The sequence below is a fragment of the Tigriopus californicus genome, chromosome 4 (assembly GCF_007210705.1).
Source record: "Tigriopus californicus strain San Diego chromosome 4, Tcal_SD_v2.1, whole genome shotgun sequence".
NCBI lineage: Eukaryota > Metazoa > Arthropoda > Copepoda > Harpacticoida > Harpacticidae > Tigriopus > Tigriopus californicus.
Genome location: NC_081443.1, coordinates 7,490,173 through 7,516,360, shown reverse-complemented (window position 1 = coordinate 7,516,360; position 26,188 = coordinate 7,490,173). Strand labels below are relative to the sequence as shown.

Below are 26,188 nucleotides of genomic sequence, written 5' to 3'. Positions count from 1 at the left end.
GGAAGGTAGATAATTGGTTCATTTACATTTTAGCCCAATCCTGAAGAGGCGTCCATCAGAAATCATCTTTGGGCAAAAATAGCTTGCCTTTCAGTCCACCTTGGTTCCGTGATTTTCAGATTCGACATGAACCTCTTTTGAACCTAGACATGAAAATCATTTAATGAGGAGGATTACTGCAGACGAGAAGTATGCCTTTGGCTAGATTGTCTATCAGCCCATTTGAAACTTTCGTTCTCCCCGACCGAACGAAATCTACAGTGCATCGTATATGTATGGTAAAAAGTTTTAAATTCCAAGTTTAACTTACGTACGCACAAGATAAGAGCGTATTATAAACTTACATTTGATTGAGTTGAGATGAAAGGTCATTAAGATTTTTAGTTCAGTGACTTATTTAACAGAGGGACAAATCTAAATTTCTTCCAACGGTGGAAAAAAAATGTCCTCCCTTCATGGTACTTTAAAATGCAAAAAGTGAGCTTGTGTAACGCGCTTAGTAACATTTTGCCTCAGTTTGTTAAAATACTTTTTGAATAGACATCAACCTTCTTTGAATTTTGATAAGTAGACGACAAATATGTCTATTTAGTTGTACCATCTGTTTGAAAATTGATTGAATCTTTCCTTTCGAGATGCGTTTTTATCATTATGAGGCAAAACAAAAAAAAACTTTCGCCCATCCATAGCTTAAAAAAAGGATGAACCGGACCAAATCCCCAAGTTATCCTAAGTTAAATCCTCGAAGCAAGGAAAGGGAGGTTGAGATGATCCCAAAAAGTGACATTCCGCAAACATTAAAAAGGAGCATTTATATATTTTTTACACCTTAGACACTGTATCTGGATCGAGCTAGGTAAGGAAAGACGTGGATCCACAACAATTGACACAGCAGATGAGGCAATGACATTCGACTGGAGGTATTAAAAAAGAAATGTGGTCGAGATCCGTTCGTTTGCAAACCAGCCACTTGATTTCCTGAAATAAGAGTAAATAAATTCAAAGTTAAGTAATATGTTGCACGGAAGCTGCACCCTTTACGTTGATCCAGCTAGTTTGTTGCTCTTTTGCTTGGGAAATACTTTTAGATCAATTTGACGGCAATGACTGGAATGTCCTTAATAACCTCATGAGAGCGTATACGGCAGAAACATCCAAAAATAGCGAATAGAATATCCTTGTTAATGCAAAAGTCATTTCAATTATAACCTTCTCACCAACATCCAAAAGCGTACCTGATCAATTTAATACGCACAGACAGTTTTGCGAACTCAGAAGCTGGCAAATGTGTTGTACTAGATCATTAAGCCCGTACCAGTACGTAATTTGAGTCCCTTCGCATCAATGCGTAAAGTAATCTTGTTTGGTTTCCGCGAGACTAGCGATAAAACAACGGTTCCTTCGCTTTTCGGATCCATTTTTCCGACCACTAAGTTCCTCGCCGGAGAAGAGCAGAGAAAATGGATCACCATGCAAAATAGTAAAAAGGGAATAATTGTGGAATAGACGACCGAGAAAATAATCTCATTGTCCTACATTCCCAAGGGAAGACTTGGTTCACTCCATGGGTAATCTAACTCGATCCTGCGGGGATTGTGATCACCATGGACTATGGATTGCCCTGCTAGTATTGCTTACAGTACATTAAGACATGAATGGTTCCGCTAAAGGATAGTCCCAAAAATAATCGGATTGCTCCGACGTACTTGGGGTTCGAATACCGTGAGTTAAGCCGATGATGATAGCCCAAGTCAGAGGTCTGTCATAAAGGAGTTTGCAGTAAAAAATAACAACGACAACGTCCTTGTCTTTTTCTGATATGAAACTACTTTAATGTAAGCGAATTTTCCTGCATGAAGGTGAAGTATTTGAAGAACTAAAATGTTATTCCTTCCATTAAAGACCTCTTACGGATTATTCTTCGGGTAAGTAGATAAAAAGCGAAGGAAAAGCAATAATACCTGTCCATTGTTACCAAGTACAATAAACTGGGAAAGAACTGCAAGACATTCAGTAGCATTCACCCCGAAAAAGTTCAATCTGAATGGAAGTGCACAACAGCAGAAAAATGGAATACCTATTTTTTTGTATTAAAAAGGTTGACAAATGCATTCTCGAGGGGCTATTACCATTTATCTCACTAACCCACCTCAGTCGCTCAATATGTGAATTTCCATTTAAACCGTACTCTTTGTGTGTGTGGGTCCCATTTTGGCTTCAATTATCGTTTTCCTCAGTTACTTGGGAACCTGGGGGTCTCCATTTCAGCTTCTCTAGGCATTTCTTTGCACCTGAAAGCTGATGCACCTAACTGCTCAGGCAGTTTAATGTAAGAAAGCCTCTTTACGGATCCATTTGGTGGAACCAAACTCGTTCCGGTGTTTCTTTGTTGCACGTGGTTCACCGGACGAAAAAGGCGTAAAAATTCAGATCATGAACTTCATACACACCTTGTTCATAGACTTTGTGAGCACGTGTTACTACTATACCTATAGCAATGTCCAAGGATTCGAGGGGTCTCCTCATTATAAGGGTGTGACTCCATTCCTTGGACAGCAACCTTTATCCAAATTCATAGTGAGGCTCCTACGAGTTCTTTGGGCATCATATCCCTCCCAAAAAGGGGATTGAAACCCTCAATGATTCATCTCTTGAGAGCCGACAAGCAGCCACTCACATCAGTTTCAGATGACGAAGAAGAATTATGGTCTCACTCTCATACTCTCGAATTGATGAACCATGGCTTGGATCACCCAGCCGAGAAAGAAGTGTGATCCCTTTCATTTGGCGATCTACTGCGGTTTTTATCTCCAAATAGAAATCGATCAATTTTTTCACGAGCACATACCTCTAAGAATATGGACTTTGATTTGGGCTTTAGGGGCGTTGCTGGGAACACACTCGTAGATGCCCGAGTCTCGACCATTTGCCCCCTGCATGAGTAGATGAATCGTCGTCTCCTCGGCTTTTTCGGTGATAACCTGGAAATAACGGTCAACGAGTTGAATCGTACGTAGATGTCCTCTTAGCTAAAACTCTTGTCAAATATTGCCTAATGTTTATCAGTTGAATAGATAATGCTGAGCAATATAGGCAGTGTCTAAAATTGACAACCAAGTTGAAACTCCGTGAGCCAGCGAATACTGAACATTATCATAAGCACATTATGCTACATATAAATAACAATTGGGCAACAACCCCATGAAAGGCTAAAGCGATGGGTTAGTTCTCTTTTTTCCAACCACAATGTGTGCTGTCTGTGGACGATGATGCCTAATAACCAGGTCAAACGGATGACTCCCCTCTCGCTTTTCTTTCCTCTTTGTTAAGAACAAGATAAATGAAGGTCGAGGAGGAGATTAGGCAAAACTAGTCATAACCTTTTCTTACTTATCTCTCCTTCTCCCCAATCCCCCTTTTCGCCTGGTCCTGTTCACTCCACACTCACTCACTCATTCACTTCACTGACGACCACTCCCACTGGCACCTCTTTCTCGAGTCTTCGACCCAATAATTTCTTTCCTTTCATATTTTGGCACAAAAGGGGAAGAAAGGCCAAAATGGAGACGACGTGAAGGAGGCGCGCTTAGAAAAGCTCCCCGACACCAACCAAGTCAGCAGGTTAGGCCACCAAACAGGAATGAATATCCCATAATTTTTGATGCAATTTGCAATCATCGACAGGGTTCTTGGCTTCTCACCCCCCTCTCAAACCGCAAAGTTTGGAATGGAAACGACCTGGAAACATGGGCGGATACCCTTTTCGAAGGGCCCTTCTTTCTTTTCCATATGGAACTTGGCTAGCTTCCATTAAGGATGCAAAAATCTGCAAGTGAAGAAATTGCTTTCCGACCATTCCCCGAGTTCTTAGAGAGGCATGGTCGGGGTCGGAAAAATAGTTGGCGTAGCTTGTAATGAAATAAACTTTTCTCTGAATATCAAATAAGCGATTTATCATTTTCTTTTTTTGGAGTAGGGGCATACTTTTGCAAATCTGGAATTTGGAATGAAGTGAAAGAGTTCTCTCGTTTTAGAGTCTTTCAGCCAACGAGTTTTAAGTCTGGTCTGTTTTCCACTCATTTATCATTTCACATAGATGGTTTGTTAGAGTGTAACGAGATGGACCAAAAGGAAAACATAAAGCGGGATGAACCGAAACGAGTGTGGGTGGAAAAGAGGGTTCCCTTGGATGGGAGGAAATGGTCGTCGCCTCGAGAGATGACGAGGCCCTGCGAAGGATCGACTAACTAACGAGATAAATGGCCCTCCTGAAGCTACTCACTTCCAGCCTTTGGTTCCAAAGTTCAAAACAAACGTTAAAAGAGCTTCTCAAACATCAACAACATGACTTGACCAAGAGGCTTGAAAACAGCCTTGGGGCCAATCAAAACATGTCCAAAGTGGCCAATCAAGTCTGGGAAGACGTTCGCAATAATTACTGGGGCAACGTGTCAATGTCACCCAACATGATCAAAAAACAGCATTCGATGTGGGCTAACAAAGTCGGCAAAATGGTTGATATTCTACCGCAGTGATCAAAGAACTTTTCAAAGGCAAACTGGTTTAGTCCATATACCAGTCCAGTCGGCCTCAGGAAAGATTTTTGATAAACCACACACACGCTCACTCCGCCCACCGTAAACTTGGGATTCTTTCACCCAAAAGGGAAAAAGTTTGCTCAGGACCTCCGAGGACTCAAACGATGTGTGCATATTCCTTGTTCACAAATGTACTGGGATTCGGACCAAAGCCCACGAAAGCTCGTTGTTCCAACTCAGTGCCTGAGCTCCCGTCCATGTTCCCTATCTTGGGTGGATCAGGAGTCCACGTTGAAGAAAGGGCCCACCACAGCGAAGACTCCGGGATTTTTGCTCGAACTACTTTACCGATCCCAGTTCCTGTCACTCAAGATAACCAATGAAAGAGAAAGAGACCCTCCAGAGAGAGACCCACTCTGCTATCAACGTCAACCCGGAAGGAAACTTTGTCCAAGGAATGCCACTTTTGGAGTACACCATCGGGTAGATTGGGAGACACTTGTTTTGTCCAAGCTCCTCTTGGATCGACATTCACTCACTTCGTTTGGGCAGCCTCCAAAAACAAATTTGTATACCTGAATGTCGGGTAATTTTTCTCTTTATGAAGAAGAGCTTCCGACTTATTGTTCTTTCCATATTTCGGGTTTATGTCTGGGCAATCTTCTCCTCAACTGCTTGAGGAAACCAGCAAAATATGGAGTTACGACCAAATTTCGACGAAATGCTATTCTGAACATACTGTATAGGCATAAATAAATAGTAAAGAGGTCGGGTCGTTGAATATTTGAAGAGTCTTGATCCGAAGGATCTTCCCATAGAAGAGCATTCAAGCAAAAAACGGTTTTTAAGACTTTCCTCAACCTTTTTCTTCAGGTTTATCCGTCAAGGTACAAAAACAAGCTCACAGATGATTGGTGGTCATGGACCCAAGCATCAGGTCTTCTCAGAGAATCAATATCTCATTTAGGGCGTCATGCATGACAAGGCCGAATAGCCCCGAAGGCTACCTATAATCAGAGAAATAACATTTCCCCCAGTTTTCCTCCATTATATATCTATCCATGAGCTGGGAGAGGAAAAGAGGAAGAAAGTGTGCGATTCAGATTCTTCGACTGAAATTTCCCGGACCGGTCTTCCCGCCAGCAAGGATTATTACAGCATTGTACCCCATCTCGAGTTCGGTCGGGTTTTGGGGGCGAGGCGCCATAACTCACCGAGACTCCATTCCTTGGTCCTCTAAATGAGATCTCGCGTCCATTGTGCAACCAGGTGACCTTTGATGGAGGTCTTTCCGTGTGGCCCACCACACAGCTGAGGTTCACCATACTCCCAACGTCCACAAACATATCCGGTCCTCCAATGATCTTCGTGTTAGGTTCTGAAATGGAACAAGCAACTTAGCTATTTCAAAAAGTCTTTTAAGTGAAAAGAGCGCCTAATTTACTCCTTTGGTTTTAACGGCCATGACAAGGAGGTTGTTTTTGTTTTTCGTCCCTAATCCTCGAGTGTGTTTAAGAGACTTTTCAGGTCTATAGAGGACCAAGTAGACTCCTGGAACAACCCCAATCTAAAGGCTCAAGTTCGAAACGCACGCTTACGAAAGCGCATAAATACCAGAGCCCAGGACACTGCAAGTCCGAAGAGCGTATAAGAACGAGTTTTGTCTAACAAAAAAAAATCATGTCAAAGGATCTCTTTTAGACTGGTCATTAGACCGAAGGGAAGGGACATTTTGCCTTACACCCCTTCAGCTCTCCATTGCTACCGAAGCTCATGGAACAATTAATTTTCAACATCATTGAACCACCGTCTCTTGAGTCTGTAGAAGAAAAAAAGTGGATGAGCTACGGCCCTCTAACGGTCTACCCTAGCTTCTAGTAGTTCCATCACCATTCTCGTAGAATTTGCAGGATTTCTTGCTCTATTTCTCTTTGGTGGGTGCCTCGGTCCCTCTCTTCTTTTTCTTTGGACCAAAGCTTGAAAGATCCAAAGTTAGAGTCGATGTTGTCGATCCAAGAAGCGTTTTTGCTTCCAAACGTCATGAAGAAGACCCAACAAAGTTGTGTCAACTCAATGGGGTGTTTGCCGTTATCGGAAAGAAAAGATTTATCATTCAATTATGGTTGCAAAGCATAGACGGCCTGTGATGTCACATGTCTTACGGTTTCTTTTTCATTTTCATGTGGATCAGATGGTTAATCGAGCGACCCAAATTTGAACCAACCCCAGTTCCAATCCAAGGTCAGTTCCAAGTTGTAGAAAACAAGAGTGGTCGTGAAAAGAAAGCAAAAAGGGCTCGTTCAATGTTTTAACTGGAAGCACCATGAAGAAAAGGCAGACCCATCTCAAAGCCCTCGAAAGTCAATAACACTTCTCAACATACAAAACAGGTTGACCGTGTCCGAATCGCATCCGAATCTCCATTCCAACCTTGGTTTGTTCTCGTCAACGAGCTCGAGAACGTGTGCGAGATTGAATAGTGCAAGATTTGCAGTCAAGCTTAAAGGAGATGCCTTTATATTTTCCGCTCTTTAAAGATGGTGTGAAAGTGGCTCACTCAAAATAAGGAAACTTAGTCGAGAAGATGACTTATGATTATTCTGATTTATTCCTTTTTATGGAGGAATACATTTCCGGAGAGCCTCAACAACCTGTATGCTAAGCCACATGAATATGATATTCTACCAAGGCCAACCAACCAACAGTCAGCACATACTGCACTTATAATGGCCGTAATGGTAGATAGTGAAAACAGGGAAAAGCTTTCACAACTTTGTTTGAATTGAGTCCAACTTGCGAGTCGCTATTATTTTTGCCATCCACAAACGAAACGCCAAATGCCTTTGAAATGACTAGGGCTATCAATAATACTTTCCACTAAAGTACCTTCACGTTAAACATGATATCATTCTTTCCCGTATGAGAGCCTTTTGCCGAAAGGGCTGCTGGCACTCTGATCCACATTGGTTGGTCAAGCTATTCACGCATGAAAGCCAGAAGTTTGGAAAAAAATGTTCCATAGCCCTGAGCAAGCTGCCTTCGGAGGTCCATGTGCAATTGGCCTTCATTCCTTTTGTGTTGGTTTTGTGGAGCAAGAAATGGACCCCCAACATGCTCGTTTCAATCTCAAATAACGCGTTAATGGAATAGACCCCCAGGGTCCAATGACCATGTCCAACTAGGCCTAGGAAGTTAGGCAGTGAAAATCCTATTAAAACTTGGCCAGACAGGTCGTTGTCACCTTATTTCTTGTTTCGCAGACCCCGAGATCTTGACCCACATCTCCCAAAACGACAATTGAAGAAAGTCTTGCTCCTCGTCTCCAAATGAGAGCCATTCATGAAATTGAAACTTGAGAACATGCCTTCCAGTTTTTAAATAGAGGAAAGTAATTGAATAACTGCCGTAGGCTCCGTTCGGAACATTGAACCTGAGTATTGGGCCTGAACATAGCGGGTGTTAGTTACTCTCTTCGTTAATTTAGCCGTCCAATTAACGGTTCCCAATAGTTCCCATCAGTTTCTAGATTATTCTCATTGCCCTAACCCATGATCTGACTCCAGTCATTTTGGGCGCTTTTTGCTCTAAACACAGTTGAGGAAAACAGTAAGTTGCAAAAACGAAATTATAAACAAATGGGGGCTGCAAATCGAATTCTTAAAAATCTTAAAACAAGGGCACACTTTTGCTAAAATACAACAAAAGTAATTTCCAATTTGATTCCACATTGAAGTTTTAATCATTAGGCCTCATTATCCTTTTATTTTGAATTGACTGATACCTGGATTTAATCTAATGAAGTTCTAGAGCTTCTCAGTTGACCACAAAGCGAGGTCAAAAATTGGCCCAAAACGTTAAAAGATTGGTTTTAGTAGGTAAAGATAGTATTAAGAGTGAACAGGGACGGGAACATTCTGATTGACACAGAGATTACGCTTGGCGATTTCATTATAATACAGGCCTATGCATTTAAAATGCAACACTTATATATATTTTTTAGAATGTATTTATTGCAAATATTGTTGTCTTGCGAGGGCATGGAATTGAATGCAATCATAAACTACAACCCAGAGCACTGCACGTTACTCAATGTTGCCCCCATTAGAAATGATCATCAGCTCCAGTCCGAAGTGGAACTTGGAGCACTTGTTCTAGATGAAACTCGGGTCAAGGCTGGCTCAGGCATCGTTTGTGGAATGGACACCTGACAAGTTGCCCATCAAAAGCCCAAAGATTGCAAATTCGAATATTGAACAGCATGGGCTGTGTGGTGGCCTAGAAAGTTTGTCAAAGAAGTCGGGGGGGGGATGGGGCAACTTCAGAAAATTTTGCATCTTATTTGCATTGTGGGACCTTTGGCAACCATCTTGTTGCCACAACCATGCTTCTCCATAGGTGGTTTGAGCCCAGAGAAACACATACGAAGTTAACAACTTGTGATACGCGTCGGCAATGAGGCTCTCGCCCTCATCCAAGAACACGAGGTCGCACTTTTACCCATAAGAGCCGAGGACTGTAACTTGGCATAGTTGTGCTCCTTTCTAACATTGACGATATAATCACCTTGAGCCTCGAGTGATCACAATGTAGACAGTGGACCTGTTGTCATAGTACAAAGCCTTGGCAATTTCGGTGGATGTTATTCCGGATAATTGGCGGAAAAATAGCAGGAGATCGAAATAACTGTTGCATTTTAAACGCACAGGCCTGTATTGCAAAGTGATTCTTTCAGCAAATGTACATTGTACCATCTAACTCGTTAATAGCCAAATGTTCTCCACAAATTTATTTTTGAAATCAGGAGACCAAAAGAAGCAAATTTGTTTTTGGCGACTAGTTCATGTGTAACTAAGATGGTAAACACAAACTTTGCAGTATTTAGGAAAATTCTCTCCGTTTAGTTTTGTTACTCAAACACATGTACCTTATTATTTTGCCTCAGAAAACAGCTAAGAGGTTAAGCGCAGACCAAACATTAAAATTAGGTAGAGGTAGGTAATGAAATTCTCGGTTATTGCACTAGAGTGAATGGGTCAGATTGAACAAATCCTTCGTCGGCTCCTGGTTTTGATGGAATTGGTCTTGAGCCATACAAAGGAGTGTGACCGCCAATATTCTGAAGGAATATTTGACCAAGGATACTAAAGTGTTAGTAAGTCCTTGACCGAAAAGGACAACCTGCAGCCTGACATGAACTTCAAAAAGGTCAGGCTCTCAACACTTTTGGACACTAACCTGGCCAGCCCCGTGATGAGGGGCTCGGTTTCGCTGATGAAATGTGTTTATGCAGGATGAGCATATTAGGCATGCACAGGTACCGTTTGAGAAATTTAGTATTACTGTGCTTTGAATTATGTAATTTACTTTTTGGAACTATGCATGAATATGTCACTAAAAATAAACCGATACCTTTTGCTATAAGTACCTTATAAACAGTATGCTGTCGAAAATAACAGCAATACATCAATTTGGTACTTTAGGACAAAGTCCTATTCCATTGGCAAATTAACCTTACCAAAGTTATGCAAAAAACCATCTAACCCTCTGAGAGCATCACTAGATATGGCTTTCACTTGCAACTACCAAAGCCTTCAAACTATAGCCCTCTGACGCTACACGAAATATGGTTTACGATATGCACTTCAGAGGGCGCTTTCTGAGTCAGCCTCTTCCAAGGAAAGGGCCGATTGGACCGATTCCTCTTTATTGAATTATAATGTGTTTGTCTTGTTTTTGGCAAATTTTATCAGAATTTTATGTATAGTTAATAACCTAAGTCACAAATTGTCCGGAAAAGAAATCGCTTTCATGGCATGTCACACAGGAATAGTTTATTTTGCAATCGACCGTGCCTCTTCCCGTTTTGTTCGGGCTGGCTGACGTTGCAAATGAGGGTCCTTATTAGAAACTTGATCACAATTGGCATTGAAGAAAAAGAGACTTTCATTCACTCGCCAAGACTTGTATACTTTTTTATTTATGATGTCTTCGCAAATTCGCTCCTGCCTCTTTAAACGTGGAAAATGAGTATGATTTGTACGTAGTGAAACTGGACAACTGGTAAAAGTAAAATTGCACTTATTTCTGGGCACCCTTTACGATAATAATTTCACATAGTAATTTTCCGCTTATCCCAAAAGTGTTGCGTGTTATTTTAAATGCAAGTGAAACGGGAGGTTATTTGAGGTAAATATGAATCATATTCATTTTTCTCGTAGGAATTGTTAATTCAGCATGGACCAACAGGTTCCAGACTCTTACGAGAACTGCGCATTCTCCACCTTTAGTTCATTATGGTGACAAGGATAAACTCTAGAATAGCAATAAATTATACACCAGTCGGTCTAGGAGACGTTTCAGTACCTTTTCTACGATCGTTTGTAATTCAATCACGCCAAATTGTATCGGATGCAGGCCGATCTATGTACCTTTTACCTTTTTTGTCTGAAATTCGACCCTCGTCTAATTGAAGTCGAACTAGGGTCGTTGATGTTGTACAGAGGTGGCTCCTCCTATATCTTTGTACCGAGTGTGAAAGTAGACATTGCATTGAGACCAGGCGGCTAAAATTGCACCTACCTCCCTTGAATTCTAAATTTTCTTTTTCAAGGATGGCTCCATTCATAGATCTCTTTTACTGTAGATCCGCCCGAAAAAAACAGTCCCACAGCTTTATTTAAGAGCGTAAAATCTGGCTCGTTTCAAACCTTCATCGGTCACTAATTCGCTCATTGGCCCACAAAAAGAGTTGCTGGGAAAGTTGGAATCCCGAAGGGTGGAAAATATCTATGGTTGGAATTGGGATCTCGATTAGGAACCTGGTCGTGAAGAGACACAAGAGGCAAATGTCAGAATAATGAGAGCAAGAGAGACATCAAGAAATGGAACAAAGGGGAACTAGCCCTTATTGCACACAACGAAGACGAAATTGTAATCGACTCAGGTTCACATTGGAAATGAGAGGTTCCTTATTCGAGAAGTTTTAACTTGATTGCTCAGTGGTCGGAGTTCTCTGTCAAAAATTACTCTCAAGTTATCCGGCACAATGAACAAGCCCACGAAGTGATGCCCTTGTGTGGGGCCCCAAATTTGCTGTGCTGTCTGTCAGACTCTGACACAAAACTTGACTGCCACACTCACACCCACAAATACCATCTCGACTCGCTTTTAAATGGACATCTCCGCGAGTGGAGAAGTTGCAGCGTTGATCCACTCGTCTTGATGTGAATTCATCCGGGAAACTTGAGCAATTTGGATGTGGAGCATGTCTCAAATATTGAGATCTACGGTACCAGGTGGCTAATGATAAGGAATGTGGGTCTCTGTGTACTAAAACGTTCAATAGCATTGCACAGTCTGGGTCTTGGAGGTCAAATATTGTATAAAGTGTTCTTCTCATACGGAACCACGCTCTCAGTGCATTTGAGGGCTTTGAGTTCGCTTTCCTTTCAAATGATGATGATTATGGTGGTCCATGAATTTCAAGAAAAGTCAAGAGCATGAAAATGAGCTGTAGATAAAATTTGGCAAGAAACTTTGCACATCAGGTCTAAACGAAGGACAAAGTTCTTCAGGAAACTTACAACCACCCAAGGATTGTTGGACAGAGAATCTGCCACCTCAACTTTCAGCAATTATCAGCTTGTGGCACACTTCGCGAATGTTTGGAAACATAAGGCCATATTCACCTTCAAAACCCTGTTGACTTCTTGACCTTGAGTTAATATACAGTATTCTTGGTCCAGATGCCCAAGGTTTATACCTCGTATTCCACTAAGATAAGGTGTTGTGCTTCATATTCCTTTCAATCCATGCGAAAAGGTTATGGTATGTTCCCTACAGACATTGCCAATCTCAGAAGGGGAACGACCGGAAAACAGGTTGAGGTCTAGCTTAAAAATGGCCCCAATTTCAAAATGAAATTTTCTCTCCGTTTCTGTAAACGGAAAAGTCCCAGAAGTCGTACCAAATTGTCCCTTGGCGTTATTTTTGTGCTCCCCTTTTTTGGTCCTGGAGTCTGCGGCCTTCTCGTTCAGCACTCACTATAGCGAAGTAGACACTTGGCAAAGATTGACGAAACGATGTATGGATGTTCATTGTGTTTTAAAAGGACTCACAACATTATGCAATTTGCTACTTGCTTCGCTCGTTTATAAAAAAGCAATTAAATGGACTCTAGTTTTCCTTTGCAGAACCATGAAACAAGCTGCTGCTAAAATGTGTCAAAACCAGAGAGCAGTACATATGGAGAGACATGACACTCCCCTTAAATAAGGCTCTAGTATCGTACGAAGTCATTGGACCACAAAAACATCGCTGATCCTTATAAATGTTTCCGTAGAATTTATTTTTCCTATTGAAAGAGATCATTAAACTTAAATTGAACAAAACATCAAACAAGAAATTAAAGTATTCTGAATTATTTCCAGATTTTTTGGTTGTCTTACTATAATATTGTTTTTTTGGCATACTCGTTAACGCGTGTCTGATGTATGATCTTCAAATTCAAATGATTAATGGTGCATGTGATATGACCCTGGAGATTATCAAGATTAATCAGAATTGGTCCGCTCTTTCAGATCATAATTGTAATTTTTTTGACAAGACTCTTGAGTCCCCAATTTCACTTCTCCTTTTCTCAAGACCTCTAGAGAGGACGACATGAAATCAGGCCAACACGAAAGGTTTAGGATTGTTGACTCGGAGAAGGCAAATCATCAATTCAACAACTCACTCTTAATGAGGACTTTTTGCCTTCTTCTCGTCTTCGAGACTGGTTTCCTGGTTTCAAAGCCAAACTTTAAGAAATGTTTCTGTGTACAGTTATTTCTAATCCTCTCACTCAAGTACAAAAATCTCATGCAAAAGCTACAGTAGTTCGTTGTAAGAAAATCTTCTCGGCATTTCTTATCTTCTGTTTGAATTGTAGCCGAATACGAAATGTTGGTTTGCGTCTTTTCAGTGAAGTATGTCGGTCGTTTGAAGGAGCTTGGCATTAAAAAAAACCCAACATTTTTTGTTCTTTCGTGCGCAAAGAAAAACGTTCTAAAGCAAAAAGTGTCGAAGAAATACGACTCCCGAATCTATCAGACCAATATCAATTCAATATACCCGCGCCATTCAGGCAACAAATAAACCAAGATGGTCCATATGGTTCCACTCCTCCAGCTCAACACACTTTATCCGCAAAAATATTAGTTCAGCAAAGAAAACTTGACGAATAGACATATATACTTTTGAGTATGTTGAGCGACTCGAAAGTCGATGGCGATGGTTTCGGAGTTGGTCAAATGCAACTATGCCATGGTTGTTGGGCTGGTGGTCGAGCTCAATTTGGTTAATATTCATAAAAGCATCCTCTCACATCCTTCATCCAAGATATGGTAAAGAGCTTGAGGGTTTATGGACCAAAGTAAGTGTCTCACAGCCTGAGAGACTTTTTTCTTGACAAGTGCCAATCAAAATTGACACTTTGACATACTTGTGCATACAAAAAAATTGTTTCAACTCAGCTCCACCTATTTTGTAATTGATTTCTTTTGGAGAAGCTTAAAATCAAAAACAGCAGGCCATGCAAAGCATGTTGGCGTTGGAGAGAATAATTGATTATGAATGAATATCAGTTGGTTTTTATCGATTCCATCAGAAGTTGTTGATGGAAATCGGACCAAAACGCTCTTGCTGCGTATACATCGAAAAACAAAATTCTCGACAAACTTTTTTTTTGTTTGCTAAAATGAGTAAAAAGTCTGAGAAATATCATTCAAATTTGCTAGGCACATGGTTTTCTGTCGTTGGATGTGAAACTTTAGATCTAATCATCCAAGTGAGCCATTTTGCCAATTAATTCAAGGCTGGTCATAAACCTTAGCCAATTAGCTCATGAGCCCAAAAGGTTTATAACCCTAACCCAACCTACAAAGATGCATTGAACCTTAGTATCAAACTAAGTACAAAAAAGATATCATATTCCAAAAACAATAAGCACCCTCAGTTTGATCTGATTTAGGCCAAGCCCATTTCTGTGAATAATCAGCCCTCGAGATTTTAGGGTTTGACATTCCTCGTTCATTCCATCACGGGAATGGTTACCCATTCTCAGTTAATCCGAGAGCCAGCCAAGAGGAGAACGCTCATCCTATTGAGGGTATACATTTGACGAAGTTATATTATTCCGTTCACCATTTGAAGTGCGGAATGAATGATGGAAACATTTTTTACCCGTCTTTCAACCGAGACAAATGTTCTAGTTGGAAAACGAACCTATTCGCGTTCCTCGTCTTTTATGAACACATTCATTCTGCCAACTAGACGTAAAAATGGGGTTTAGAGTCGAGAATGTTGGATTACAAAGTGATGAAGATTCCGTCTTTAGCAGATACGTAGAATAAGCCGTGAGTGAGATTTTTGGTTGCAGGATAAAATCGAGGAGCCCTTTCAGCTTTCAGATCTTGCATTAGTACATCCGCCCCTAGCCACTCGACTGTTTCGCTAGTGTTTCAAAAGCCCAAGCAAGAACCTCGGGAAAGAGGCTCTCTCGAGGTTCTGAAGCAGTTCCAAATTATACGGAAGTAAGTAATTTATGGGGATTGATATTTCGCCCCACTTTTGATTCAGGCCAACCCGAAAAGTTTTGACACAACAATCGCACTCTCGAGGCTCAACTTCCGTCAACGGAAAAGTACTCACAGCCAAATCAAGCATGCATGCAATATTCATAATGCAAGAAGCACCCATCAACTAACTTTATTTGGGTGTGAATAAGACTTTGAGCCTCTTTCTGTTTCGCTGATCTAAATTTACGCGGTCAGTTGTGCATGCCCCGAGATCCCATTGCTTCATTTTGAGGAAAAGCCGGAGGAACTCAAACTACAACGCAAAGCAACCGTAGGATTGAATGACATTGGCGAAAAAAGTGCATTCCGGTTTTGGTGCATTGGCTGGTTATACTACTGATTCGTCCGACTGATCCGTGAGTGATTGAAGGATGGTCCCAGAGAAATTCCTATCATTGCATTGAGGGTCTGACGAGCTTACTAGAGAGGGGAGAGACCATTTTTGTGGGGCTCCATCCCTAGAAAGAGGAGACCCTCATTTCTTTTGCATCAAGTGAGCAACGATGAAGTAGATGGTTCGTATAGTAGTTGGGCATCAAGAGGCCTGGGAAGTGGCTCTAGACATAAATGAATGCAGAGATCAAGATCCATGGAGGCACGACCAATGAAGGTTCATTCTGACGGTAAGAGAAGCTGCGACAAGCCGGGGACTGCGATATACCGGTGTACAACATTATCGTTCCAAGTCCATGGAGGAAAGGCAGCATCACATGAAAGCAACAGAATGAAGGAAGGAGCCAGGTCAAAGAATTATCCATAAGGGAGCAAGTGAAAAAAAATGCATCCCAGCCTCTTGAAAATGAGCACGATGACAAGGCTAGATGAAAAAGAAACCACTCAGGTTTACTTTAATATTAAAGCGAATCTTTCATATCTCACAGAACGTAATGCAGAGCCTAATTGCCAAGTCAGGTTTCAAAGAGAGGGGCGAGCCTTTCACCCGCGTTTGATTGTGAAACTACTCAGCAATTTCGAGGCCTTGAAATTGTTCATCCCCGTCAGTCAGCCAGTCGGACTCTCTTGTTCACAAAGGCAAGGCCATGGAAGGCCGTGGCCTGCCTTCCTTCCTTCCTTCCTTCTTTTATCCTTCCATGGGCTGCGACAAGGGGAGTTGTCATCATAACGACATAGTCGTCAGGGTAAATCCTGTCGCAGCCTTTGGTGGAATCCTCTAATCTAAAGGCTACTTTCGGATGTTCCCGAAAACTTTTTTTCGCGTGGGCCCTTTAACTATTCGCTTTTCCGGGCTGTCCCATCGAGTTGTTCCTCAATCTCCATGAGTTTTGTCGGAGTCTCATTTGGTTGGATGCTTTCCCCAAGCTCGCTTTCTTTGAACCGAACGAAGGCAAGATGAGTAGAAAGATGAATTTTTCATGCTAATGTCAAATTGGACATCCTTCCTGCCTCGCGTTTATGAACTCCTAAGAGATTGCTTTAGCAAGTCAAAGTAGTGCATTTTTGTAGGGAAAAGAAGACGGAAAAGACATCTTCAGGCTCTGTAAAGGCAAGCAAGCAAGCAAGCACCTTGGCTCGTTGAAAATTGTCTGAGAAACTCCTCCTTACAGATACGTGTGTGCACAAATGAAGTTGATGGTCCCAGTGCCAGGATCAGCGCCTTTTCTTACGACGAAGGTTCAATTCCTTTCGTTTGATGGATGGCTAAATCCACAGTAATCTAGGTCCTAGAAAGCTCTAATTCAGTGTCTCTGTGAAAAAATGTTTGAAAAACATGAAGCTAATTAACCATCAGACCGATGAGTTTCTGTCAAGACAAAATTACGCCTTTAATTCTAGATTTAGTTCTTGCCGGGCCGACGCGATGATGGTAGTAAGTGAGGTACACTCCAGTGGATGCATCTTAGAATTTCACAACCAGCAAGTTTAGCACATGGTGAAAGATAGATTCCGCATTCGTTGGCATTTTAGACGAAAAATTGTGCACAGTTGTTAGTGCACCATTTTCCCGTTCTGTTTCTTCTCGAAATTGCCAGTTACATATTTTTATGTAGAGCACGAGTCGAATGCAGGACGGGAATTCCTCTTTCTCTTTTGCATCATCCATCAATGGATTGCATTAAAGCATTACTTTCAGTAATGGAGACTTTATGTTATAAATGGAAACTTTGGTTGGCCGCTTTGAATTTTGAAGGCAGTCATTCAATCACGTCCTTGTCAACGAGAAGCCCTTCGAGAAAGAGTCTCATGAATTCATGAATTGTGATGTCCGTTCTTCTTCTACGTGCTTCTGCAGGTCACATTTCTTGGTGAACGAGGCGAAGAGCGAAACAAATTGGCCTACAGAGACCTCATAAATAATTTAGAAAAGGCATAACGGGACGTACCAAGCAATGGGTGGGAATATCCCCTGAGATGTCGAAATGTTCTGCTTTACTTGATCAAGCTCCTCAGGTCAACTGAAAGGCTCTCTCTGTCCATGCACTCGTCACACAAAGGAAAGTAAAATTCAAAAATACCATTGCCCCATGAGGAGGCCGGCCACTTAAGTTAAATGGTTCGAAGCCTAAAAGGCATTACACGGTTCTTGAAGTGGGATCATATTGTTGTTGGATCTTGCCAGGAAATAGATCTCCTGGAGCGCTACATAATGCACTTTCAAGCCGTCGGGCTCTGAGTGAAGTGAGTCTGCATTCCATTTCTTTAGGTTCTCCAACTTTTTTGAGGCTTCCATTTCCCAATGCAATTTGAGAAATTAGCTCGGCCGCCGCATCATCTGGCCTTCTGGCCTTTATACGAATCACAAAAGCCTCTAGACAAGCCAGGATGGATGGCAACTTCATTAGAACAGTCTGCGCACTTACCGTGAACCACTAGATGGACCAAATGAGTCTGGTGAGGTGTAGTGGATATCTGACATCCGTATATACCGGTATCCTTGGGCTTGGGGTTCTTGAGTCGGACAATCCAGTCATCCGTGTGAGGTGAGTGAAATGCTTCAAAGCGAAGGTCCGTGGTGTACGTGTAGCGACCCACCGTCAATAAACTTGTATCGGCAATTCTTATCCAAGAGACCTGAGAGAGGCAACAAGATAAATGACAAATATGAGACCAACCCAACCATTCCAACAGAATCCACCCGCCGTCCCAAGAGCACAAGATGAGAAACGCAAACTCACCGTGTGATTTCCCAAGCGCTTGACGCGACAAACTAAATGAGTCGTGACTCCTTTGAGGGCCGTTACATTGACGGTTCGGTGAAGATCGAAGTAGGGACCCGTGTCTGGAGTTGGATAGGGGTTGAAAATAGGGTCAGGATCCGGCAGAGGTTTAACCTGCTTTCCAATTAGGTTCTCCAGAGGCAACGCTACGAAATCAAAACCATGACTTATTCACAAGAAAACGACTTCGAAGAGGAAAACAGCGATAGCAAATGTCTCTCCGGGTTCATTAACAAGTTGTCCCTCTCCAAGTCGCGCAGAAGCCGGACTCAACTTCTCGAATTGAGAAAATCCCCTCTTCAAGAAGTCCACTCTAAATCAGACGGGGGAGTGGGGACTCCTCGAGTCGGTTAACTTTCATGCTATGTATAATGGTTTCTGAAAAGTTTCCTCCTTCAGACCAATGAGAGATAAGACACAATTACACCATAAAACCATCGCCAAATACCATCAGTGGGACGGAAGGGAAACAAATCATTTACCAATCTTTATTACTGGCTTCAGTTATCGAAATGGTGCATCATTTCAGGCCCTGGTCCTGTTCAATCAAAGAAAAATGATTCAGTTGAGAGCCAAGGTCAAATTCGACCCTAACTTGAGACCAGTCCACCAAGAATTTAGTTTCTTGATCAGGGGATTCGGATAGAAGGTTCAAGCACAATAGCCATTACCTCTATGACCGGACCTCAAACTTTACCCGAAATTGGAAGTGCAGCCAAGTCATGCAGTCATTGGGTTCGAATTTAGTGCATTAAGGGCCGTGGAGTGCTTGAAAACTCTGCAGCCATCGCCAAGACGGATTTGGCGTGTACATATTGCTGTAGTAGGCATTGCTCTTCGATTTGAGACATAAAGGCCTCTTCCAGGAGACTGGCTGTCACTAAGTCTTTTGAGTGGCTCTTATTTTGAGAGACTTAAAGAGAAAAGTGCTGACAATCATCTTAATGAAGGAGAACACATTCAAGGTCAGTGAAGCAGGCCTCAAAATGATCGTAGTCCAATCGGATCCAGGTGGTTTGCCAATTCCAATGAGGATACTCTCTCCCAACTAGCAGCTACCCCAATATGGTGGTAATGTGAAGTTTTTCCGAGGCCCTGGGTGATTTGGCACTTAGTACCCGCTGTCAAGTGAGGCCTTTGATAGCCTGTCAGATAATGAAAGCCGGCCTTTTATCTCTGCCACCCATTCACTGCAGTAGAGAAAATGAATTTTTGCACAATATCTGAAATGTCTTTCATCACGTCATAGCCCATTGAAGAGCCAAGAGGGAACGTTAATCATGTCTTTTAAAAACGAATAAATTAATTCGATTCGTTTTGATCTTCCTTACGGTCTTGTTGGGTACACACTTTAAGACTTAGAGATTTAGTAGGAAACAAAGAGTCACGTTAAGTCGTTGGTGCATTCCAAAGGGACCGATTAAGAAATTTTAAGCGTATTCAATTTGTTGTGTGCATGATGGATGACTTGGTATAGATCTTGAAGCACGAATCATCGTGAAATGCTCACACCAATGCTCCTCATTGAATATGGATACCATAAATTGACAGCCCAAAAACCCGATCACATGCGATAGAACACCTATCATTAGTTAACTTTTCCTCAAGACCCTTCCTGGGATCTCCAAAAACTAAGAAATGTTCCATTTGAACACTTGGCCCAAACTCGGGCAGTCACAGCTGGGAGAAAAAGTGGGCAAAATCCCGGGTGTTTTTGAAATGTTTCGAAAATTGACCTATTTTTCAACTTCGTGTCCAACTCGGACCTAAGTAAATCTTTTTGTCTGATTCCGTTCAATTTCTTGGACGTACAGAAGACTGCAGAAATGATTTTTCTTAGTCTCATGATCTCATTCGCCTTGTCAAAATGAATGACATAAAAATGGTCGGAGACTTTGTGTCGTTTCGTAACAATAACTCATATCAATCGCTTTTCGGGGGTTAAAATTTCAAATTATTGATGTTGAGGGATTAGCAACTAATGATTATTAGGCAGCTTCTCAAGCTGAAGATTTTATTTTTCCGAGTTCTTTGAATTCGGAATCGAACAAGTCAAAAGTAGGCGGGTTAAGTTGCTCAGACCCTTTACTCCTAAGAGAAGTTTTCCTAAAAAAGGCAATGACACTCTCCTACTACTGGAACCCTGGACCGAGTATTCTATACCTGAGTATCATGCAAAGACTAAATGTAGATCCCAAAAGGGAAGCATAACGAGGAGCAATAACAATTTACCTAAATAGAGGTAATCCCAATCCAATGAGGAACATTGCTTTTCTCTTCAAACAAAAGCTCAGGAAAAAAAGAGAACCCTTACCTTCACCTAGAAAAAGTTCAACTTAGATTTGCATACGAGCATGGTACGGCTTAGATGCCCCGATTGGAACTGCCCTTGGATCAAATTCTGCTGGCCTTAGATTGAAAGTGGAGTTGGGAACATTAGCCAACCTACACAAGTATGGCCTTAATACTAATCACTAATGCAGAGTATAATACTGTACTTTTTATCTCAATATGAGTTTTGAAGCTAACCATGGAATCCTTGAAATGAATAGAAAATAAATGTTCCACTTTTCGGTGGGAAGATCGAACCATTGCTCCTTATCCTACGATTTGAAGGTCTCGTTCGACACCAAAAGAGAGATGGGATCAGCTCAATCTTCCAGCCAAGACAAGATGGAAGATAGTAAATTTCACGGTGATATGCCTCAAGAATGGTTTCCAATTGAACTGTAGAACGTTCCGATATAAAGATAAAACAACTAGTGATCCCTTGGCAATTTCTCTTCGGCACTTGGCTTTTTTATTGACCTTTACTCACAACCTGGATTCAACCTGGATCAAAAGCCAAGAGAATGGATCTCATTTCAAGTACAGCAATGTTTTGAACCGGTGTTTTGTAGCTGAGTCTAGCAATTCGAATGATCTCTCTTGGAGGATGACAAAGTACGTGTTATTATTGTCTGGTATATCCTTTATGGCTATTGCTCGAATATGACGTGAACAATGCGAAATGCTTGTTGTTCTCAGACCTTCAAGGGTGCCTGTCAAGATGAAATGAATTCGCTTAGTTTCCCTTTTTCTTTCGAATCTCATGCATGAATAACAAGACGGAGGAAAAAGTTATGAGCTTGAAATTGCACTCAATAGCTGATGCTACAGAATGCTCCAAATGACATGATGATGTAAATGCAAGTCGATGTCGGTCGGACTTTGTAATCTCTAACAACTTTGTTTCATCGAGTTAACCTGGGCCGATTGCTACAAAGGTCTAGCCTTGGTGGATCTGCCGTGAATGCACAAGTGGCTAAAAGATGGAATTGACCCAATCCAAAGATGTTTTGTTGCGATCGCAGACTACGGAAATTCTCATTTAACGAGCCTTTGTTGGTATGTACATTCACGTATTTCTGTTCATTCTGGCTTCTTCTTGATCACGGAGCTTTAAGATTCATGTCTCACGAATTTGAACTATTATATACAACAAAAAAGACTCTTAACTAACTCCAATGTCTATATGATAGATATTTTACAGTTTTCTTTTGTATCATGGTAGATCGTCTGTATTTTCATTACAGCTCTTTCAAAATTCCAGGTTAAAGAACAAACTTGAACATCAGCACTATTACGCTTCAAGAATAAAAACGATAAAAGCAACCTCATGAAGACGGTTATTGAGTTTATTTGTGCCATTGTATCGTTTCGAATAACGGCAGGGCATTTAAACCTTCGACGTGCTAAAAATATTATAACCAAACACACACACATTTAATCATTTTTAGGAGTATCTAGCCTTTCAAAGATAGGGCTGAAAATATGCCTTCTACATTTTGTCCATGGACATTCTTGCAACCGCAAACCCCAAGATTCTTCGTGCAGTGGCCGTCTTGTCAGCTCAACTTATTGTTCGATCGAGGATTGGTAAACCCAAGTCTCCGTAACATTGGCTCTGTCAAGTCCAAACATCGAAATAAACCAGATCCGTGACTGAATGGTGTCTTTACTTGGTAAAAAATCCATGTCGGTCTCAGGAGTTGTTGCCACAATGCCACTGGTTGCCAAATATATTGTTGTTGTTTCCAATGAACTTTTTTATTATCACTAGTGTATTTTCCTTTCATGTCGTTTCCCGTCAAAGCATTACTTGGTGTTGGCGAGTTGTTTTATAATTGAGAGTAATGGGTCTACACATTTATTTTGCACCACACCATGACATCCCTGAAGGTAATTTTTCGTTTAAAGCTCGGAAAAAAAGTTTTTTTTACAAAAGTTTGCTTACACCTCTTGAGAGGACCTTGGTGCCATTCATGCCGTGTTCCAAACAGGCAGTTATTCCTTCTTCAAATGCACTTGGAATGCTTTTCCATCAACCATTTTCTTAAAGAATATTCCATTTTGGGACCAGTTTGCTCATAAATGTCAGCTTCCAGGTTTGTTCTCTAACCATCTACATCTCTCAAGGCCCTCTCGAGAGCGAGTGAAGACAAAATATTTCCAAGAGAACTTTCACTTGCGAAGCAACTTGAGAATAAAGACCGGATTTGAAGGGAAGTTTAAAAAAAATGAATAATCATTTGTATTCTATTACAAAAAGCATAAAAATATACTTTTTTAACCATTACCACAATAGACAAAGACTTCGCAAGTGTTTTTCTCTCGCTCAATAAACATTTTTTAAACCAGCTTGAAAACCATTCTCACCAAAGATTTGATTGCAAAAATTCCAGTTATTGATGAAGGGTAAGTCCAAGCTTCCATATGAACTATGAGCATGAATATGTCCACCACTGAACTTATAAAAAAGTTGACACAATTAACATGAAACAAACTTAAATTGGGCCAAATGGTTAATCAAGCTTAGCCTTGGATTAGGTTTGAGGATGAAACCGTAATCATATTTGTAATTTATATTCTCTGTTGTTAAGCCAGAACTTTTTTTTCGCGTTTTTGTTTTCAGAGTTATTTCAAGAGTTTCTCATCTTTCAGCGAATTAAAAATTCATCGTATAAACTATTTACACTTGTCATTTAGAATCAAAAAGCGATTAAACATGTTTTGATCGACTTTGTTCTGTTTTCTGCAAATTTTTTCGTTGTTTATCAACAATCTTAACAAAGTTAACCTTAATGTTCTAAATTTGGGTTCGTCTGTTTATTCGTTAATGAACATCTAGGTATGGGAACATCTTGATAAGTACTTACAGCTCTGGACGAAATAAATGAATAGGAGTCCTTGTAGGACTTGACGACTTTTCATGTTTCCCTCTGGAAAGGAGAAAGAACCACCAACACATTATATAACTCATCCTTCCTAATTCATATTCTTAATCATCAAATCTGAGCCATGAGTGGTGCAAACAATAAACAAATAAATTTGTGTCAATGTATTGGTACCGTTTCTAAATAATTGATCTCTGTTTAATATATAATTTGTATTATTTTGAGCTAGAAAAAGATTATCAAGGAACATAAGATTATGTGAAAGAGACCCAAAACAAATTTGAAGCCAATCTTTAACAATCTGCACCATTGGTCATATATCAAAAAATAAGAAAGTACGATCCATCGATCAGAGGTTCAATCATTTTATTTTGTACTTAAAAAACTCTTCATTTTAAAAGATTGACTTTAAAAATCAAATCCGGTATTCGAGTAAAATATCATTAAAATGCACATTCATAGTTTACCAACCCTTTCCTTCGACAGTTACTAAGTTGAGAATAGGGGTATTGATGGAGTAGTTACATGAAAATGTGAAGAATACTGGCATATACAATTCAACCTATTTTCGCGAATTCGAACATGAATCGAATAACGCGCATTTTGACAGTCTCCTATCATCAGCAATTGGAGGGAATACTGGTCTCAACGATAAGCCTTTGAAATGGAGCAATACAAACGTAGGAAAAGAGGGACCCAATATTGAACCCTGTGAGACACTTGACTTGTATTCTTCGTAAATGTGATTAAGCCACTCTTGAACCTTAATCAATTTCTTAATTTCACTCATAAAACCTCTTATTCAATCGAGCTCCTTCCATTGGATTCTAATTTCGTGAAACCTGCTCTCCAAAAGGCCATGATCGACCTTGCCAAGAGCCTTGGCAACGCTCACAGAGACTGCATTAATATACTTATGACTCCAGTCTTGATTGGCAAGAATGACTTGTTGGGCTTCAAGAAATTCTACAATGTTTTAATTGATTATCTCCTCGAATATCTTCACAATATCCAAAGTCAGTCTCTTAATTCATACTTGTATCTTTCTTTAGAAATAGAAACAACATGAGCTAACGTCAAAGAAAAAGGAAACCTGCCCTGATCCAAAGTGCAACTCATCAAGCACGAGAAAACAGGGGCAATAAATAATCTGTGACCATTGTATCAAAATTTGAGATATCACACCATTTGGGCAAGGAGGACTTGAAAGTTTTTAGTTCTTGATGGTCTCTAAGGCATTTTGATCATCGACTACCAGATAGTCTGATCCAAAAAAAGGTTTGCCTCCAATACTAAAATTTGATCATAGGTACACATTCTTGCCTTATCATTGCTGCCTCATGTTTCACATTGCTACTCCAGGTTATTTGATAGCTTGAATGAAAAAAAAAACGAATTTCCGAAACTTTCTGTTGTAAACAGGATATTTTCAAACATAAATTTGAAAAAATGAGAGTAATGAAAAAATGTGCGGAAAAAAAGATTCTTTATGCTTGCCACTTTGGAGAAATGTTGTAGGAGACAAAAAGGACCACAGACATTATGTTTGTTTTGTGAATGATTTCAGAAGATCCGAGGTTTTTTGCAGCGTGTTTTTTACTAAACTTGATGAAAATGGATTTCAAATTATTCCAGGGAAGTGATATTTAATCTTGCACAAAGTTTATCCCAATAAGTTGTCATTAATGGTTTTTTTCGCTTTCGACAGTTTTGGGGGATATTTACATTCTCAGTTTTAGATTTTAGATCATATTTTGCTTTTTCGATCTCAATTCTGTTGCCATTTCACATAAACATCAATTTTCAATCCCAGAAAATATTCAATTGTTATTTCTTTAAATTTCAGTAAAAGCCGGGAGTCAATATTTTTTGGCCACCAAATTCGCATTCGTTCTGATAATATAATATTCAATGTTTTTTTTAATCTTTGCGGCAGACCGATCATTTTGAACCAAATATACTACATCAAACTACCTAATCTATATTTACAAAGTCACAAAATTTATATCCTAGTTTTTGTACTTATGAAGACGTTATGAATTGGAACACCCAATTAAAATAGCCTTGATCAGCAAGGTATCATAAGACACAAACTCCATCATTGCTGAATGAGAGCAAAGCCTGAATAAATGATAGATTGTCCCACTTGACTTACCTGGTTTGAACTTTGCGCTCCAGATTATCGGCGAGCAATAGTGATTCCCTAGTTTGTAAACGCCTTCTCTCCACCACCGTTCTTGACAAGTGCCGATGCCAACTGCTGGCCTCTAAAGCTCAACCATTTGTCCTCCACTACATGCTCGTCTATCCATCTGCAGTGTGGCGGTCTGAAGGTTCCACATAAACCACCCCAAGAAAGGGAACGAACGAACCTCTTCTCGTGAGGGAAAAGCTCGTTGGTTCTCAAATCTCTCGCACAAAAAAAGAGAGGACCGACGTCGTACGAATACTGGAACTCGTCCATGAATTCAAGGAACAGGAGGAAGTGGAACCCAAGCCAATTTGCTCTATTGAACACCCAATCGAATTTGTAGAATTGAAGACGAAAAAAACATCGCCTGGTTCCCTTAGGGCTCTACGTTCATTTAACCCTGGTGATCCAGATATTCAATCTAAAATTTAGAGTTCAACAAATCACACAT

The 26,188-nt window shown here is 40.6% G+C and overlaps 1 protein-coding gene across 1 annotated transcript; it reads right to left on the bottom strand.

Moving 5' to 3' along the window:
* Positions 1-797: 797 nt before the first annotated feature.
* On the bottom strand, positions 798-26,079 carry LOC131879692 (zwei Ig domain protein zig-8-like). Its single transcript, XM_059226067.1, has 7 exons — positions 25,702-26,079; positions 23,529-23,591; positions 18,289-18,476; positions 17,974-18,184; positions 5,753-5,916; positions 2,849-2,981; positions 798-978 (listed from the first exon to the last, which is right to left on the bottom strand). The coding sequence occupies exons 2-7, from the start codon at positions 23,581-23,583 to the stop codon at positions 830-832; spliced, it is 900 nt and encodes a 299-aa protein (XP_059082050.1). The 5' UTR covers positions 23,584-23,591; positions 25,702-26,079; the 3' UTR covers positions 798-829.
* Positions 26,080-26,188: the final 109 nt, after the last annotated feature.